Source organism: Tupaia chinensis, unplaced genomic scaffold (assembly GCF_000334495.1).
Source record: "Tupaia chinensis unplaced genomic scaffold, TupChi_1.0 Scaffold000141_1, whole genome shotgun sequence".
Classification (NCBI taxonomy): Eukaryota; Metazoa; Chordata; class Mammalia; order Scandentia; family Tupaiidae; genus Tupaia; species Tupaia belangeri.
In genome coordinates this window covers 718,256-737,631 of record NW_006159611.1, presented here as the reverse complement: position 1 = coordinate 737,631, position 19,376 = coordinate 718,256, and the positions used below count along the sequence as shown (strand labels likewise).

The window sequence follows — 19,376 nt, the reverse complement described above, 5'->3', positions numbered from 1 at the left end:
AAGAGCGTCATTCCCTCCATAAAGGAAGTAGGAAATCTCTTTGTCTCTTGGAAAGCCTGGGTTTTAGAAATGCTTCATCTGATGACAAAGTGCTTGTATAAGCTTTTTGTCTTCTCTCTCTCCTTTTTCCTTCAATTGGCTTGGTTTTATCCTAACCTGGTTTTGGAAGCAGTTAGATGGATGGGGGGCCAGACTGATGCGTCCCCACGGCACATGACTGCCGTCGTCAGCTCTCCCCACACACGTGTGACTCGGGGGTGCCCGTGACTTTCTCAGAACTCTGGGTCTCCATGTCCCCAGTTGACAGTATCCCAGTCCGGTGGCTGGGAACGGAGTACTCGGCCCCGCAGAGCCCAGCAGTGCCATATGGGCCGGGCTGCTTCACTGCAGTGGTACCAGGTAGCAGACAGCTCTTCCGGGGACAGAGCAGCAGGAGGCCAAGGGTGTTCTCCTCTCTCTTTCCGTGTGATGGTAAGCTTTGCAGAAGTAGAACATGGCTCACAGTTCCAAATGGATAGATGCAATATAGATTAAAATCGTGATTCCAGAGTTGTTTCCCATTGCTAATGAGAAGGGCACTAGAATGGGGTCAGGAAATCTGTTTTTTTACTGGCAGCTGGGGTGTGGCCCAGCCATACAGTTTCTTTGTACATTAGATTTTTAACCTATAACATGTGGGGCCTGAGGCTGGCCCTGTAGCTTAGTGGTTAAGGGAGCTGGATCCCGCATGACCACCCTCAGTTTGAATCCCAGGAGTTAGGATTTGAACATAGGAATTGGGAGGGGCGGAGGTGGGGGGTGGCACACAAGATTCAGTCCATCACATCTGTTTAGAATGATAAGTGAGCACATGCTACGAGTGACAAGAGTACACACAGCTCACTGGGTGTCCGCGTGTGTGCTGCTGGTGTGTTGCTGGTTTATACCACACGGTGGTCAGGATCACCCGACGGGTAGGTGGGAGTTGAGACTTGAGGCATGGAGAGGGAGGGTCCTGAATGGCACACGAGGAGTGGACAGAGGAAGGTAAGCTGAGCAGGGAGGCTTGGAGGAATTAATCAGACGGGAAGAAAGCTAGGACATGGGAAGCCGAGAACACAGGGTTTAAAGCCGTGGTCACAGTGTGGCGATGAAAGATCGTCTCGTCAGCCTGGTGGCTCGTGCTGAGGATGACCTTGAGTGTGAGATGTCCCAGGTCAGTGGTTCCAGCCCCGGCTGCCCCTTGGAATGACACCTGCTGGGCCTACTTGTACTAGTTAAGTTAGAGTAGTTGGAGGTGGGCCCCGGCCATCCGCGGTTTGTGACACTGACCACAGGATTCCGTGGTGCTGCCAAGGCTGAGAACCACTCAGCCGGCCCTGGGAGAAGAGGTGAAGGACCAGGAGCAGTGGGCTGGGCTGCGAGGTCGCTGTACCAGGGGGGACTTTGTGACCAATTGCGTGCAGGGGATGAGGGCGAGAGAGAAGGGAACTTCTACTGAGTGCATTGTTTTCGTGCGTAATGATTCGGTCGTCTGCTGCGTTTGGTTTCAGATATTCCTTCTTCGTAGCGATGGGCTATCTTACCATATGCCACATCAGCCGGATTTACATCTTCAACTATGGAATTCTCACTACGGACTTTTCTGGGTGAGTATGTTCATTTGGGAGAGGGCCAGCTACTGGCGGTGAGGTGTCTCTGGAGTCCATAAGGGCCCAGGGTGTATGTCAGGAGTCATCAGGGGCTGGTTACAGAGAGAGACAGAGATGGAGAGAGAGACAGCACCCGCGACAGAGTCCTATGCGGTGGTCCACCCCAGCCTCACCCAGCCCAGGTCGCGGGTGTGCGTGGGCCACCTAACATGCACAGGGAGATCTCATACGTGAGCATGGGGCCTTCCTGTGTGTGCGCAGTCGTGTCACTGCCGTGCCACCACCTGGCCCCCACACAGCTCAGTTCTCTGAACTTTGCAAATGGGACAACTGACCTGTCCCTCTGTGGAAAGGCTTAGGAAGGTAACAGGGTGTTGCTTTGAAACATACAGACTATTGCATTTAAATGGGCACAACCGGGACCAGCAGATGGCATAATGGTTACATCACTGGACTCCCACGCAGTCGACTGCGGTTCAAGTCCCAGACCCAGTGGCTTAAACTCACGCCGGGTGCATGTGCGTGCGTGCCCAAGATCCTGAGAGGAGAATGGAGGAGAAGGGATTGCGGTGTGGCCATCCCCCTGGGGGGTGAGTTCTCACTTTCTGTCTCTCCAGCGAGCGCATGCACCCTATAGCAAAAATCTCTTGTCTCTTGAAAAAAAGGAATAAATAAATAAATAAATAGGCACAACACTGGTGTGGTCTTCTGCTGGCTCTTCCTGCATCCGTCCCCTTGCCCCAGGCCTCTGGGATCTTCCCTGTCTCTCCTCTGGCTGCCTGTCCTTTCCCCACATCATGGGGCACAGGTTCTTGATCTTCCTGAACCAAGCTCGCAAACCTTGTATTACACCCCGCCCTTCAATGACTCTCTCTCCCTCAGAATTAGCAACACTCCCTGTTCCTGACCCTGTGGGATCAGAGACGGCCACTCGTTTCACATCACCTCCATTCGTTTTATTTAAATGCAAACTCCTGAGTCACTTTGACATGTTTTTGTATCATGAGAATGGCAGAGAGTCACCGAGAGGAACGCGTAGAGGGCGTGCATGGAAGGCATCCGTGAGCTCGTGAGACGTGCAGGACTGGGGCTGGCAGTGGGCAGGGTGGAAGTCAGTCCTGTCAGCTTCGCTCTCAGTGGCACTGTCATGCTGGACGTCCTCAACCGAGGTCACGTTAGCGTTTTCTGGATCTCCTTGTACTGAGAGAGCTCTCGTGTCACACACAAAACTGCAAAGTGTTTGAGATAGAAAGGGTGCTGCTGCTAGGGAAATGAGAAGTGCGTCTGCTGCCCGAGCTGAAAGTCCTGTGTGGTTTAGTTTCCTGATGGCGGACTGGCCACACTGCCTAATTCCTGGAGGCTATGTCATCAGTGTTTTTTTAAAGGATTATTTATTTAATTTCATGTGTTGTTATTATTTTAAAAATTTGACCAAAGGTAGAGAGAAAGGGAAAGTGAAGAAGCAAGCTGCCAGGCCTGGGACTCAAACCACACATATATATACATGTGTGTATGTGTGTGTGTGTGTGTATACATATGTGTGTATGTATATATGCATATAGATATGTGTGTATATATGTGTATATACATATATGTGTGTATATATGTATGTATGTGTATATATGTGTATACACATGCATGTTTGTATACATGTGTGTATACATATATATGTGTCTCTGTGTATATATATGCGTGTGTATGTGTGTATACATATGTGTGTATGTATATATGCATATAGATATGTGTGTATATATGTGTATATACATATATGTGTATATGTGTGTATATATGTATGTATGCATGTGTATATGTATGTGTGTATATATGTGTATATATGTGTGTATGCATATATATGTTTGTATATATGTATGTATACATATATATGTGTGTGTCTATGTGCATGTGTGTGTATATATGCGTATAGATATGTGTGTATATATGTGTATATACATATATGTGTGTATATATGTGTATGTGTATATGTGTGTATATGTGTGTATATGTGTGTATATGTGTGTATACACATGCATGTTTGTATACATGTATGTATACATATATATGTGTGTCTCTGTGTATATATATGCATGTGTATGTGTGTATACATATGTGTGTATGTATATATGCGTATAGATATGTGTGTGTATATGTGTGTATATACATATATATGTGTATATGTGTGTATATATGTATGTATGTGTATATGTATGCATGTATATATGTGTATATATGTGTGTATGCATATATATGTTTGTATACATGTGTGTGTATACATATATATGTGTGTGTGTCTGTGTGTATGTGTGTGTATATTTATACGTTTAGCAGTAAGATCACAGGTAGGAGCTCAATGGTTGTGGGTGAGATTCTCGCCTGTGTCAAACAACATAGATATGCTTTTCATTTTGGAGAACATGTAAACCTGCCCTGCAGGTTACTCTGGGATCTGACGTTTTGTTATCACTGGGGAAGGAACCAAGAGTCTGTGGGCCGGACTGGCGCTGCTGGCCAGGGTAGCGCAGGAGATGCACTTCAGAGCTGCTGCTGCAGGTACAGGTTATTTCAGCGCGTGCGGTGATGTCCTGAGCTCTCTGGGCGTGCGGGCATTAAAGGCAGAGCACGTGGACTGTTCTGGGGACGAGCAGCAACTGTTTGTAACAGAGCAGGCACTTGGTGGCTTTTAGGTTGGTGGCAGTGAATGGATTCTCCTTTTCTTTTTTGCTCACAGAAAGGGCAGATCGAGTTTTGTTTGAAAGGCAGCGTCAGAGCCCTTATTCCTTTTTCCAGGCGAGGCCAGATTCCGCCGGGTAATCGCCCTTCCGTTCTATCAGCTCTGAGTTGCCCATGTGTTTTTGAAAACATTCTAAAATGAGAACACTCGTGGACTGCCAGTGGGAGCATAATTGGCGCCACCCCTGAACAGCAGTTTCACCATACGTTCTGAGCGAGAATTTTTTTTTTAAAGTTTATATTCCCATTATAGGATAAATCCCCAGGGGTTGAACCACTGTAAAGAAATCTAATTTTTTCATGAGGATGTTCGGCTATTGTCAGTCATACTGAAAAACTGAAGCATCCTAAGTGGCCTAAGAGACATGAATGATTGAATTATGATCCAAATGTGCCTCCATTAAAAATTATGTTTTCGAAAGACTATAAAAGCCTAAGACAAGTTACATGCATCAAGCTTCCATTTTTAAATTTTATTTAATTTCATTAATCATCATTATTATTTTTTAGTTTGCTCTAGAGCACGTGTGCTCACGAGAGAGAGAGAGAGAGAGAGAGAGAAAGAGAAAGAGAGAGAGAGACAGAGGCAGGTCACCAGGTCCAGGACTTGAACCATAGTTGGCCATATAGGAGTCCAGCACCTTAATCACTACGCCACCTGCTGGCTCCAAGTTCCATTTTTTAAAGTTTATTTATTTCTTCCATGAAAGAGAAAGTTACAGAGTCTTCCTGTCGTGACCCTGCCCTGTTCTCGGCCAGCCTGTCTCCCAGGCATGCACCTGCAAGCTTGGTGTGTTTGGGAAGAACTGGGGCTCAAACCTGGGGCCTCTCCCATGTGGGTCTGGTTACCACTCTGTCACCACCTGATCCCTCCATTTGCTTTTTAAAGTGCGAAGGTGTGTAGAAAAAGTGGAAGGACATAGTCGAAATGCGAACACAGTGGTTCTATCTAGGGCGACCTCTCTGGGTGATTTTAACGTCCTTGTCTCTTACAGGACGTCATAAGGAAGCACCCCAGAACGTTACTTAAACGTATTTGCTTGCATATTAAAGGAGGTGGTGAAGTGCAGCTGACCTGGCCGGAACAATAGCTGTTTGTGTTCCCTGTCATCGAGTGGGAGCAGAATAGAAGCGCTGCCGGCCCGGGCCCTGCGGGTGCTGGGGAGCGTTGGCCCTGTCGTTCTAGGGACAATGGTTTCCTCTGTTGGTTTATGGGATCCTGGTGACCCTATCAGGCCAGCCCTCTGTGTTCGGGTAATTGGGTTCGATAACATGGAAAAGACGATGTTTACAAACATTTCGGGATTCATTTATTTCACGTCCCTCCCCAGGCCTCAGCCAGCTTTGCAGTAACTAGCGCACTCGCTGGAGTTTAATTCGGCACCTGTTAGTTAAACTCTTACTTAAACCACGTATATCTGCTGGGCTCTCGCTGACACACAGAGTTTGTTGTTGAGAGCCAATGCATTGAAGTAAAACCTTCGAAAGGACTAACAAAAGAGCAAAAGCCCCTTCTCCTCTGGCCGGTGGCTGGGTAGTTCTGGATGGATGTTGGGGACGTCTGAGATGAGGCCCGAGGACTCTGCCTCCGCTGCAGCCCTAGGAGGCCTGACAGGACGCTGGCTTCCTGGCTGCACCTCCTGAAGCTCCTTACTTCCCCTCTCTGCTCTAGCACAATCATGGGAATTTGGGTGGATTCCGCTGAGGCTGTGACAGCCTCCTCTCCTGCAGTCATTCGAGGAGCGGACGGGGACAGGAGCAGCCGTAGGGAGGCAGCGCTGCCCGGGTGCTCCATCCCTCTGCTCCAGGGTCCAGGCCCTAGGCTGCACCTGCCCTGTGTGTCTGGGCACCCTCAGAGGCTGTGCAGGTCCGCCGAGCTGCTGGGCTGCAGCGACTGGGAGCTGGCCACTCCTGTTGGCCTTCACACTGCTCAACTCCTTGCTTCCCCAACTCCCCACTTTCCTAGAATCCATGCCCCTCTGAGGATTCCTATTAGAAACAAAGGAAGAAATAACCATGTAAAGTGGAACTTGTTGGTTCTAAATTACCCGCTGGGCAAACAAGACCCTCGAATGGCAGAGCTAACATGGCACTGGCCCCCCGACGTGTGATTGGTGGGCTCCTTGGACACCGAGACAGATGCGATCTCACCATCCCAACCCAGCTTCCCCGGGACGTGGGGCCTGAGCCACCGCAGCTCTGCATGTCAAGGTCAAATCGGTTATTTTGAAATACGGCTCAAAACGGAGCAACAGTCTTATTTTGGCTGGGAGTGGATATGGGACGTGGAAGTGGACCAGCGGGTCCTGCTCCCTGTGAATCCCCCAGCCTGTGTCGGAGGCACCGGTTTTGTGCGCGTGCGTGCGTTGCATGCGTGCGAGGTGGTGGTAGGAGGGGCGTTCTCTCTTTACTCCAACCTTACCTCCCTCCGCCTGTTTCCCCAAACTTCATTTTCCCCACTATATTTCATTTTCCAAATTAGAATAATAATCATGGCTTCAAGAAAAAGGAAATACAGTTTCCTGTGGCTTTTCATCTTCTCTTTTAATCATGAAAAGAATTCACAGGACAAAGGGAAATGGTACCACCTCAACTATGCTGATCTCAAACCTCAAGTCCTCGCTGGCCAGATGTTCCCACGGGCCCAGGGCCCACGCCTGACGAGCGTGTGGAAACCCGAGGACACAGGGTGGAGGGCCCGCGTACAGCTCAAGTTCAAAGACCGCATTGTCCTAATGACATTTTTTGGCTGCATCAAGAAGCTATTTCTGAGTCTCCCATTTTCCCCCATCCTGTGCTTATATATACAAGTTTTGGATTTTTTTAAAAAACAAAACAAAAAAAGCATGGATTCCAGTTGTAATTAGCAGCTGTGTTTTAAATTTTTACATCTGACTTCCTCCTAAGTGTAAATAAATCTATCAGTTAAAAAGCATTGAGGGGGGCTAGCAGATGACGTAATGCTTACGCTGGTGGACTCCTGCGTACTTGACTGTGGTTTGAGTCCCGGACCTGGTGGCTTAAAACTCACGCCAGGCGCATGTGTGTCCATGCCCACATGTGTTAGTCTGTCTTACTCAGAGCAAGTCCTCTGAACGTTTTTTGTTTGTTTGTTTGTTTTTTAAGAGAGATTTTTTGCTATAGGGCATGTTTGCTCACCAGGGAGACCGAAAGAGACAGAAAGCAAGAAATCACTGTGAGAGTGAGAGTGAAAACGAGAGAGAGAGAGAGAGAGAGAGAGAGAGAGAGAACACAAATGCTGCTCTCACTTTAATATGCATTTGAATTCCCTGGCAATCTTGTTAAAATGCAGGTTCTCATTTTCTAGATCTGGAATGGAGTCTGAGATTCTGCATTCTCTCTCTCCCCCTCTCTCCCATGAGTGAGAGAGACAGAGATACAGCAGCCCCAGCAGAGTCTGGACACCATAATCCACTCGCAAACTCAGCCTGTCCCAGATGACAGGGCACACATGTTTCCGGTGATCAGGGAGGTCTTGGATATGAACCTGGAACCTTCCCGAGTTGGTCAGTCCCACACTGTGCTGCCGTCCGACCCCTGAGATTCTTCATTTCCAGCAGGTGTCAGGTGGTGCTCCTATGGTGGCGCTGTCCCGGACCGCTGAGAGGGACAGCACAGGGGACCGACTGTCTCATGGGCTCACGTTGTACAGTGTTGTGATATCCACATAGTTTCAGGGATTTGGAGAGGAAATGACATTGCTTATTTTGAATTCAGTGTTCCTCTATTTTACATAGTAACCTTCAAAATGGAAAACGCCCCCCAGACTACGAGACTGAAATGTTCTCCCTGTAGCAATTGTACCGTCGTAATTATTGTCTGTCTTTCTTCTAGGCCTCTAATGATTGTCACTCAGAAGATCACAACCTTGGCATTCCAAGTGCATGACGGTAAGACAGTCACCCTCCTGCCGGTTCTCCAAGTGAGCCTGACTCAGAGTGTTCCTTCTTAGACTACCTACAACCCAGTGTTCAGACAAGGGCTGGCAGGCCTGGCTTTATCTGGGTCAAAACTTTTAGCTGCCTGTAATCACAGCTTTTAACTGTGCCAGCTGTTCGTCACCATTCTGCTGCTGAGCTTCTCTCTAAATCTGGTGAAATATTTGTGCCAAGAACAGTGTTTAATCTTTACAACATTTTACATTAAGTTAATTTGTGGTGCTCTCTGCCTATCATTTCCAAGTCTGTTAAGAAGCAATGGCAACCTTTTTCCTTGGTTTAATCCCTGAGATACCCACAAGAGAATAAAAAATGACACCGCAGTTAATAATGTTTTTAATGCTAGTTTCTTGGTTTTTTGCTTTGTGTTTGTCTTGGAAGATTACCTAAGGAGATGAGCCTAGCCCTATAAAGAGATGAGAGAAGGAAGAAGCTCCTGTTTGTATAAAGCCGAACGTTTTCTTCTCGCGGGCTGTTCCTAAAATGGTCCCGAAGTGTGATTTGCACGGTTAAAACTGGGTTCTGGGGAAAGAAGGAAGATTATCTCAGCTGGGCGGAAGATTTCAATATGGGCTTAAGAGATGCCAAGTTCAATTAGTAAACGTATATTCCGAGGATTTGTACTGCTCCAGCAAACACTTTTCAACTGTTGGGGTTTCTTTATGTGTTGACAGGGTGAGAAGATTTATCTCCAACAGCGAGTTTTCTTGTTTTTCCTTAAAGCCTGGGAACTGATTTCATTTCGTTTGACCCAATGCGTTTCTCGACCACACATGGTCGCTTAGTCGTTCCGTTCAGAACTGGGTCATTTGATACCAAGGATGAAGTCTTTCTAGGGTAACCAGCCATCCCAGTTTGCCCACATTCTGAGAGGTTCCTCGGGATGTGAGACTTTGGGGTGCTGGATTAGAGAGCCCCGAGCACATGGGATTGGGTTGGTCACTCTGGTTATACAAAAACTTGCCCTTGAGCATGGTGAAAGACTAACATTAGCAGATAAACCAACAGCTGAAAATCAGTTTCATTCCTGAGGTTGCCAGAGAGATGCTGAGATCTCAGGTAAAACAAATGAGCGAGGTTTCCCCCAACACTGCTTCTTGTTTTTGTTTTTATTTTTAAATGGACTTTTTGTCTAAATTTGCTTTTTTAAGCATTCTCGCTTGGCCATCTTTTCTGGAACATCCCTCGCATGCAGCAAAATGTTTATTTGCCTTCCTTTCTTTCTGGTGTGTGGGAGGGGCCAGTAAATTCCCCAAACACGGTCCCCTTGGCGAAGGCGTGCAGTGGACTGGCCTTCGCCCTCGGTGACCGGTGACCGTAGCTAGTCTTAGTTGGGTGTGCGTTTTCAGAGTCGACTTACATTGCTTATGAGATAAACACTTCTGTTTCTTCGACTGGAAGTTAACTTACACATTGTATGCGAGGTGCCAATGTACTTTGGTTGGGAATTTTTCTGCTGTGGATGAGTGTTAAAAAGAAGAAAAGTCTGATAATTGCTTTGTGTTTTCCCTGCACTCTGGGTTACATTTCCTCTGGTTTTTGGAAGAGGAAAAACCTTATTCCATTTTCTACGTCTTATCCCAGAGCCACACACACAGCTTTGGCAGGTGTCCGTGCCCGGCATGGGCAGGGAGATATTTAAATGGGGGCAGCCTGGGACCAGCAAGCTCCTTCTCTGACATAGTGCAGCCGTGTGTACCCAGTGGGAAGGAACCTGCTGGGGTACAGAATGGGGAGGGCTCCCTGGGGTCCTTGTCATGCCACATGAATGAAACGGGAGTAGCCTCTGAATTCTCTGCCTTCATCTGAACCTGCAAAGACTTCCTTCTTGGGCCAGGTGGTGATGCGTGATGTTCGAGTCCTGGCAGCCCTGGGACTCCCTGAGGGTGCACATGTCTGTGAGCTGGGCTAGCTCAGACCTGGGAGGATTTAGCACGGGGACCCTCTTGGGGGTGCCTGTCTGTCTTCTGTCTGCCTCTTTCTCTTATCTGTTGCTCTTATGGAAATAATACACTTTTAACAAATAAAAATGAAGACTTTTGTTCTTATGCATGTACTTATTATGGGTTGCTTTTTCTCCAGGATGTTTTTTAAAAAATGGAAAACCAGGACTCTTTCTGCTTTATGAGGCAAAACAAATTACCTTTTCCAAACGAGTTTGATGAAAGCTTTTAGGATTAGTTATATCTATTATCTATGTCTTTTCAAATATCTTCTTTCTTTCCTCCTTCCTTCCTTTTTTAATTTTTTTTTTTATTTTTTGCCACAGGGCATGTGCATTCTCCTGAGCAAAACAGAGAAAGGGAGAGTGAGACATCACTCCCCACCCCCACAGGGGATGGCCAGTCACGGTCCCTTCTCCAGTCCTCTCTTGGGATTTTGGGCATGCACACACATGTGCCAGTGTGATTTTCAAGCTGCTGGGTCCAGGACTCGAACTGTTATCAGTCATGTTGGAATTCAGTGCCTTAACTACTATGTCAAACATCTTATTTCTAATTTTTTTTTTTTATATAGGATTAGGTCGGAGAGCTGAAGACCTCTCTGCTGAGCAACACCGACTTGCTGTAAAGTAGGTTTGACGATATTTTCTTGAGCGCTTGGCCTATTGGTGTCTAGAGAGCTTACTCATTTTTTAAATATCTGCATGTTAATTTCATTACATGGATATAATATCGTTTCTTTAACTTATCTGCTATTGATGGGCACTTGAGTGGTCTACCAGTCTTTGGCTTTTGCAAACGGTAAGTGCTGAATGAACAACCTTGCACCTGGGTTGTTTTAAATATGCTTGAGGATAGCTCTAGGATGGATAGATTCCCAGAACTGGGATTGCTCGGTCAGAGATTAAGTGGGTCTGTAATTTGTTCTGTAAGATTCTCCTTCACTGGAATTGTTATGTCTACCCCATGGTTATTTTTATTGGGCCTGTGCCTGGGGAAGGGGGGGTTTCCTCGAGAAACCATTAATCACCAGGGCGCATCTGTGTGATTGGGTGCCAGCATGGGGAAGAGAGGAAGCGGGCGGGAGGGATGGCTGCAGGAGTGGGAGGACCCGGGGGTGGGCTTTGGCCAGTGTCGATGTGCAGTAGAAAGGGGTGGACGGAGCTGGAAAGGAAGGGAGGCTGTCCGAGGTAGAGGGGAACGGCATTGATAAGGAAGTGGAAGTGGCTGGTCGGGGAGGGGTGCAGTCATCGCAGGTGGACAGGCTCAGGGCTCCCTGCTGGAGAGTGGTCGGAGGTAACTGAGGCAAGGAAGGAGGGTCTCTGTGGCAGAGAGGCTGGAGATGTGTGGTCCTTCATTTGGGAATCGGGACTTGGGAGCAGGGGAGAGCTGTGAAGTTCTGACGAGGCCAATTCTTCCCTAAGCATATGGGGTATAAAGGATGCTGGGCCTGGTTCTAGTGACACTTCAGGAAGCCTTTCCCCACCTGCTGTCCCGTGAAGAGCAGGGAGAGCGTCACGCGGAACTGTCCACAGGGCATGTGCATTCTCCTGAGCAAAACAGAGAAAGGGAGAGTGAGACATCACTCCCCACCCCCACAGGGGATGGCCAGTCACGGTCCCTTCTCCAGTCCTCTCTTGGGATTTTGGGCATGCACACACATGTGCCAGTGTGATTTTCAAGCTGCTGGGTCCAGGACTCGAACTGTTATCAGTCATGTTGGAATTCAGTGCCTTAACTACTATGTCAAACATCTTATTTCTAATTTTTTTTTTTTATATAGGATTAGGTCGGAGAGCTGAAGACCTCTCTGCTGAGCAACACCGACTTGCTGTAAAGTAGGTTTGACGATATTTTCTTGAGCGCTTGGCCTATTGGTGTCTAGAGAGCTTACTCATTTTTTAAATATCTGCATGTTAATTTCATTACATGGATATAATATCGTTTCTTTAACTTATCTGCTATTGATGGGCACTTGAGTGGTCTACCAGTCTTTGGCTTTTGCAAACGGTAAGTGCTGAATGAACAACCTTGCACCTGGGTTGTTTTAAATATGCTTGAGGATAGCTCTAGGATGGATAGATTCCCAGAACTGGGATTGCTCGGTCAGAGATTAAGTGGGTCTGTAATTTGTTCTGTAAGATTCTCCTTCACTGGAATTGTTATGTCTACCCCATGGTTATTTTTATTGGGCCTGTGCCTGGGGAAGGGGGGGTTTCCTCGAGAAACCATTAATCACCAGGGCGCATCTGTGTGATTGGGTGCCAGCATGGGGAAGAGAGGAAGCGGGCGGGAGGGATGGCTGCAGGAGTGGGAGGACCCGGGGGTGGGCTTTGGCCAGTGTCGATGTGCAGTAGAAAGGGGTGGACGGAGCTGGAAAGGAAGGGAGGCTGTCCGAGGTAGAGGGGAACGGCATTGATAAGGAAGTGGAAGTGGCTGGTCGGGGAGGGGTGCAGTCATCGCAGGTGGACAGGCTCAGGGCTCCCTGCTGGAGAGTGGTCGGAGGTAACTGAGGCAAGGAAGGAGGGTCTCTGTGGCAGAGAGGCTGGAGATGTGTGGTCCTTCATTTGGGAATCGGGACTTGGGAGCAGGGGAGAGCTGTGAAGTTCTGACGAGGCCAATTCTTCCCTAAGCATATGGGGTATAAAGGATGCTGGGCCTGGTTCTAGTGACACTTCAGGAAGCCTTTCCCCACCTGCTGTCCCGTGAAGAGCAGGGAGAGCGTCACGCGGAACTGTTCTCGGCAGGATCCTTCCTGCCACTACCCCGTCTTGTGCGCGACCTCAGGCCTGGATGTGAAAACATCAAGAGCCTCTTGCCTGGCGGTTTTGGGTGGCCTGACCGAGTGGAAACTGGTTCCACCCATGATTTGTTTTGTATTTACTTTGGCAGTCGGGAGGGAATTTTAAAGCATCTCAGTCGCTTGACAGGCCAGGTTCCCACCCTGCTTGTCACTTCATTTTCTCCCGTAGACAGAGAAGTGTGGCGAGTGAGTATTTCCCAGCTTCAGGGCGGTTTTCACCCTCACGCCACCCTGAGCGTTTGCGGCCGCGGGGCGCTGCGCGGGCTCGGAGCTGCAGCCTCGCCAGCTTTTCCTTTCAGCGACGTTTCTTGTAGAATCAAAACACGGAAGGGTCAGGTCTCGGGCAGACACCAACGTCGATGACACCTGTATTTATGAGTTGCTTATTTTCAAACTCAATGAAAACTAAACACTCGAGACTTTTCAACTTTCTTACTTTGCTTATTTCCACAGGGCGAAACCCTCTTTCTTGGAATACGTGAGCTACCTTCTCAATTTCATGAGTGTCATAGCTGGCCCCTGCAACCATTTCAAGGACTATGTGGCCTTCATTGAGGGGCGACACATACACATGAAGTTGCTGGAAGTGAACTGGAAGCAAAAAGGTGTCCCTGGCGGGCCAGAGCCCTCCCCCACTGTAAGTTTTGTTGCCAAATGTTGACCTAGAGGTCCAGAAAATACAGTTTCGTTGCCAGGGTTAACTGTCGCCTGATAATTGCTCTGATGAAAGAACCAGTTTAGCAGGCCAGCTCTATGGCTGAGTGGTGAAGGCAGCTGCAGCCGCGTGGCTCACAGTTCGATCCCAGACATGCTGCCTTGGAAAACATGCCAGGTGCATGTGCGTGCATGGACAAAATGCCAACAGAATGGAGACGTGGGGACGGACTGAGGCATGACAGTGCCCACGGAGGTGCTTTCTCCTCCCCCTCTCTCTGTCTCTAGTGAGCACACATGCCTTCTGACAAACTAAAGGAAAAACCAAAAGAAGTTTACCGGAAAGCTTGGCTAATATAATAAAAACATTAAAAAAAACCAAAAAAACAATGTATTTAATTTTTGTTTATATTATTATTATTTTAATTTGCTATGAGACACATGCAAAAGTGAGAAAGCAAGCTGTCAGGTCCAGGACTAGAAGCACGGTCAACCACGTGGGAGTCCAGCCCCGCAACCACCATGCCGCCTGCTGGCCCCTCCGCCTGTGTGTTTAAAAATCTGGTGCTGGATGGGAACCAGCAGTTAACGTAATGGCTATGTCACTGGACTCCCACGTAGTCGACCGCAGTTCGCGTCCCGGACCTGGTGGCTTAAAACTCACGCCGGGCGCGTGTGCATGCGTGCCCAAGATCCCGAGAGGAGAATGGAGGAGAAGGGATTGCGGCGTGACCATCCCCCCTGGGGGGTGATTTCTCATTTCTGTCTCTCTGTGTCTCTCTATCTGTCTGGTGAGTGCACGCGCCCTACAGTGAAAATCTCTCCAAAAAAAAAAAAAATCTGGTGCTGGTGTCGATTTGCAGCGGTTTTCTGTGTGCAGGGGTGTTTGCATCACAGAGGGGCCTGGGTGGAATGGTGGGACCTCAATCTCAGCCTGCCAGGGCACAGTTAGTGCGTTCGAGTGCTCAACAGGCTTGGTCCTGCAGCTGTTTCGTCTTTAAGGATCGAGACTCGGATATAGCCAGAAGATGACATGCGATGCCAAGTGGCTGGAGCAGGGACTGGGACCAGAGTTAATGTGTGCGTGTGTTTTTAAATGTCTTGTGGTAGAGTCTACCTCTGACAGGGAGAATGAGTTTTACGCGGGCATGCCAGAAGCCTGATTTTAATGACTTGGAGAAAGTCTGAGATGACTTTTAACCTTACTTTTGGTAATGTCAGCTTAGTGGCTATTAGGATCGCTCACTGGACTTGCGCAGTATGCTAAATGTATTCAGCTCTAATACCCTCTGTTCCAGGGAACTTTGTCACTAGTGGGAGGAAGGGTGAACATTGGAAAAGGGAGCAGATGACAGTGACTTGATGAAATATATCAGTAAGTGCCGAAGTCTAGGCAGAAACAGGCGTTGAGTCCTGGAACGTTTGGGAGCCTCACTCATTAGGCACGGGTGTTTGGACCGTTGAGACACAGCGAGGTTCTCAGTGCTTCCCGGTCAGCAGCCGAGCGTTTCAGCTTCTGCTTCGTTGAGACAGTCAAGGAGCAAAGTCTCCGCGGCCACAGGCCTCGAAGTCACCTGGTGTGCCCGGGCAGTGTCTGCTGCTGTAGTGCCTTTGTGTGACGTGGGCTTTTAGTCAGGAGATAGTTTTATTGGATGTCTGACGGTCACTCTCCAGGGAGCCTCTTGGATCTCTGTGCAGAGAGAAAAGCGAGGCGGCGAGGTTGCATTTTGGTTCAAGACCCACTGGTGGGAGGGCTGGCCTCCATGAGCGGGGCCTCGTCAGTGCTGGAGCTCCATGTGGCCGAGCGTGGCAGGCATGTGGCTAGGAGCCAGCTGTGTCATCAGCGCCTTGTAAAGCTCACTGAAGCCCCAGGCCCCTCTCTGGGGGAGGTGCTATGGTGCTGCCCATGTTGTAAGTAAAAGGCGTCTGTTTTCATGAAGTGAGACGTGGGTACTGTTGACCATGGAATGACGTTCCCTGGAATGTCAAGGACAGTGGGCAAACTCGTTCTGTCCAGAGGAATTGAATTCTGTTCGGGTGGGCACACCTGAACACAGAGTCGTCTCCTTCTACACCATCCCTGGGGCTTCCCCAGCCTCGCCGTTACCTGCCCTGTGCCAGCTCCAAATCCTTCCTGCCTGCGTCACTGTCCCCTTGCCTGCGACCCCAGCTCATTTCCTGGGCTCCGCTGGCTACAGAAGTGGATTGCAGATGGTTATTTCTTCCTGATGGAGAATTGCCACCCTGTGTTATAATCCATTTCTTAGGTTCGGATAATAAAACTACCTACTTTTAGTTTTTGGCATAGGGTGCATGTGCTCACCAGAGGGAGGGCGAGAAAGAGTGAGAAAAAGAGAAAGTAAGAAATCACCCCTGGGGGATGGTCATGCTGCAGTCCCTTCTCCTCCTGCCTCGTCTTGGGATCTGGGACACACGCACACATGCCTGGTGTGCATCTGAGTATGGCTCTGCCCCTCATCAGCGCGCGTCGTGAGGATGGAGTCTGGGGAGTGAAACCCTCCAGCTGCCGACCAGGTCGTTCTGGACGTGCTGCTGCCGGGGGTCTTTCTTTTCTTTTCTTTTCTTTTTTTTTTTTTTTTTTTGAGAGGTTTTCACTATAGGGTGCGTGTGTTCACCAGACAGAGAGAGACATAGAGACAGAAAGCGAGAAATCACCCCCCAGGGGGATGGTCATGCCGCAATCCCTTCTCCTCCATTCTCCTCTCAGGATCTTGGGCACGCACACATACGCGCCCGGCATGAGTTTTAAGCCACCGGGTCCGGAACGCGAACCGCGGTCGACTACGTGGGAGTCCAGCGACATAGCCATTACGCTAACTGCTGGTTCCCCGCCCGGGGTCTTTCTGAGTCTGAATGGTCGTGTTGACTTTTCCCATTTTCAGGGAGCTGTGATCCGCAAGTTGTGCCTGACTTTGGTGTCTCTCCTCCTGTTCTTGACGCTCACGAAGGCCTTCCCTGTCACTTGCCTTGTTGATGACTGGTTTGTCCACAGAGCACACTTCCTCACCCGACTCTACTACTTATTCATGGTCATGCAGGCCTCCAAGCCCAAGTACTACTTCGCGTGGACGCTGGGTAAGTGGGGTGAGGTGGCCCTGGGCAGATCAGGGAAGGCGCCGCTCCTTGGTGGCCGGGCTGCAACAGCATTTGGGTCACCTCATCGAAAGCAGCCCAGTAAGACCAGCCCTGTGGTATGGCAGTGATGTGCCGCTTAAGACAGGCTGCGTCCCACATGGTGACTGCAGTTTGAATCCTTGACTGGGTCGTGCTGGGCACACATGTGGGTGTGCAAAGGTCCTCCAGGCTGGAAGACCAGAGGGAGGGGATCGTGGCATGACCAGACTCTGGGGAGGCTCCTCCTCGTTCTCTCGCTGGTCCTCCCTCTCATGTACATGTGCACGGACATTTATCACAAGTAAGAAAGAAGGGGAGTCCTGCTCCTGGAAGGCACTTGAGCCAACACAGTGCTGCTGTCGTTCCACCCTCTCCATAAACTCAATTGCCCGCGGCCAGGAGAGAAACCACCTGTCGCTCAAACCAGTGCTAGTGACAGATGTCAGAACTCGGAAGCTTGTGTTTCCACCAGTCATGCATGGTCACTCAGTGCGGTGGGATACGAGGGAGAACTTGCAGGACGCTCTGGCCTTGTGTAATTTTCTGCACTGAGTGGAGTACAGGATTGTCATCACCAGCACCCATGCCTGCTGTAGGTCACACCTGTTTAAGACGCCATTGGGTAAGCTCTGTTGTTAGAAAGAAGCTGACTTCAAGTGATTTTTTAAAAAGTAAACAGTTCAACTTCATTTTTTAAAAGTAAATAATTATTTAGCTCTGTTTATTCATTTTAGTTTGACCAGAGTTGGGGGGAAAGAGAGAGAAAGCCAGCCGCCAGGTCTGGGACTCAGTCGCGGTTGGCCATGTGGGAATCCAGTGCCTTTAACCACCACGCCACTGGTCAGCCTCAACTTTCTGCTGTTTTATCACATTTTCTTTTTCCTGTGGAGAAACTTGGTCAGTCTTAAGCTTTTGCCTTCTTTTGAACAATCTCAGGCTACAGTTTCATAAAGCTTTGCTGCCCTGAGCAGTCAGTCCTCCTCTGTGCTTACTGAGACTGGCCAAAGGTTTGGAGGAGACATGACAGCCGTGTCTGCTCCACTCGGGGAGCCCACTCTGCAGTGGCAGTTCAGCGTCCCAGCTGAAGCCAGCGTGGTGTTGACGTCCGAGAGCAGCGGGTGACTTACTAGGCCGAATTGATGATTAAACTCAATTCCCAAACTCTGAGAATGAGGGAGTGATGCTTAAGCATTTAATTGACTGACTTTTTCTTCTCCCAGTTCATGCTTTATTTTTCCCCCCAGTTTATTAATTTATTTATTCTGAGGTGGGGAGAGGTCCCCAACCAAGTCCTCATGCTGCAGTCTCCCCAGCCTCGGCCAGCCCTGGTCACTGGCGTGTGCAGGGAGCCCCCAGGTTACGAACCCACACCCTTCCCACATGCCCGTGCAACCCAGAGTACCGTGTTACTGCTGTGCCCCCGAAGCCGGCCCATGCTCTAAGTTTCAAGCGCCACGTTCACGTTTGCAGCTACCACATTACTTTAAAACTTTACCGTTGTTTGGCTGCAGTCAAACACGTATAACAGACGTGCTGTTTTAGTGATTGTGGAGTGTGTAGTCGAGGGGGTCAGCACCTCCACACTGGCGTGCAGGGCCACCACCAGCAGTGCCAGAGCTTTCTTGTCACCCCGGACAGGACTCTGCCTGTTAAACAGCAGTCCCTGCCCCTCTCTCCCCAGTTCATATGATCTGAAGGGCCAACCTGGTCATGACCAAGCTCAGTCCAATGCAATCTTTAAGGGACTCCTGAGTCGAGATCTCACTTGGAGCTGTTCTAAAAAGTGTGACGTGAGAGATTGTGTTTCTGGTCACTGTCAATTTAAAGAGTGTTCGTTACAGAGTGCTGGGCTCTGGCTTTAAGGAGTTCGACAGCAGTTAAGACTTATTCTCGGTCCCAGGGTTCCTGCACTCTGGGGCCCAGACATGTACAGGGGCCAGCAGTGCCCATCAACAGGGAAGGTGATGGATATGACCTGGCCATTGGGGAAGCCTTTGGAAATCGCCTTTTATATTTTCTTTTTCTGTAGTTTATTATTTCAAACTGATTTTTTTTATTTTTTAGTAGGCAGGCATTTTACCTACTGTGGCTGAAACCCTGCTTGGAACACTGGACATACTTTTCTCTGTGAAAGAATTCATATTTTTACTTTGCTGTAGTCCGAGTGTGTGGGTTTGCACACATGTGTGTGTACACACGTGGCAGAGAATGGTTTCCCTTTTACTACCTTGTGCTTCCTCACCTACCCTCCTCTCCTCTTCCTCTCTCCCTGCCCTTCTTGCTTCTGTGTCCTGTATCCCAGGGCTGGCTCTGGACTTCTGATTTGGGAGGAAAGAAGGGCTGTCCGTGGCATTGCGGGTGGGTCATGCTGGTGGGGTGGGCTCCAGGGTATAGGGGAGGTGGGCATCGGCCTGTCCTCGTCAGCGAGCCCCGGACGGTTGGGCTGTAGAAGTAGCCCTTTCCTGTGCAGAGTTTCTCTGGTGACTAAGCTTTTTCTCTGCTCCATTCCCTGCCCACCCCCCCC

At 49.1% G+C, this 19,376-nt stretch overlaps 1 protein-coding gene across 1 annotated transcript in view; it reads left to right on the top strand.

Annotated features, from left to right (window-relative positions):
* Nucleotides 1–19,376, top strand: part of MBOAT1 (membrane bound glycerophospholipid O-acyltransferase 1) — a 77,533-nt gene that overhangs the window by 39,236 nt on the left and 18,921 nt on the right. Inside the window, exons 5-9 of the mRNA XM_014586498.2 lie at nucleotides 1,533–1,628; nucleotides 8,214–8,269; nucleotides 10,835–10,889; nucleotides 13,517–13,700; nucleotides 16,621–16,813. Of these exons, the coding sequence (XP_014441984.1) occupies nucleotides 1,533–1,628; nucleotides 8,214–8,269; nucleotides 10,835–10,889; nucleotides 13,517–13,700; nucleotides 16,621–16,813 (584 nt within the window). The remainder of the gene's footprint in view (nucleotides 1–1,532; nucleotides 1,629–8,213; nucleotides 8,270–10,834; nucleotides 10,890–13,516; nucleotides 13,701–16,620; nucleotides 16,814–19,376) is intronic.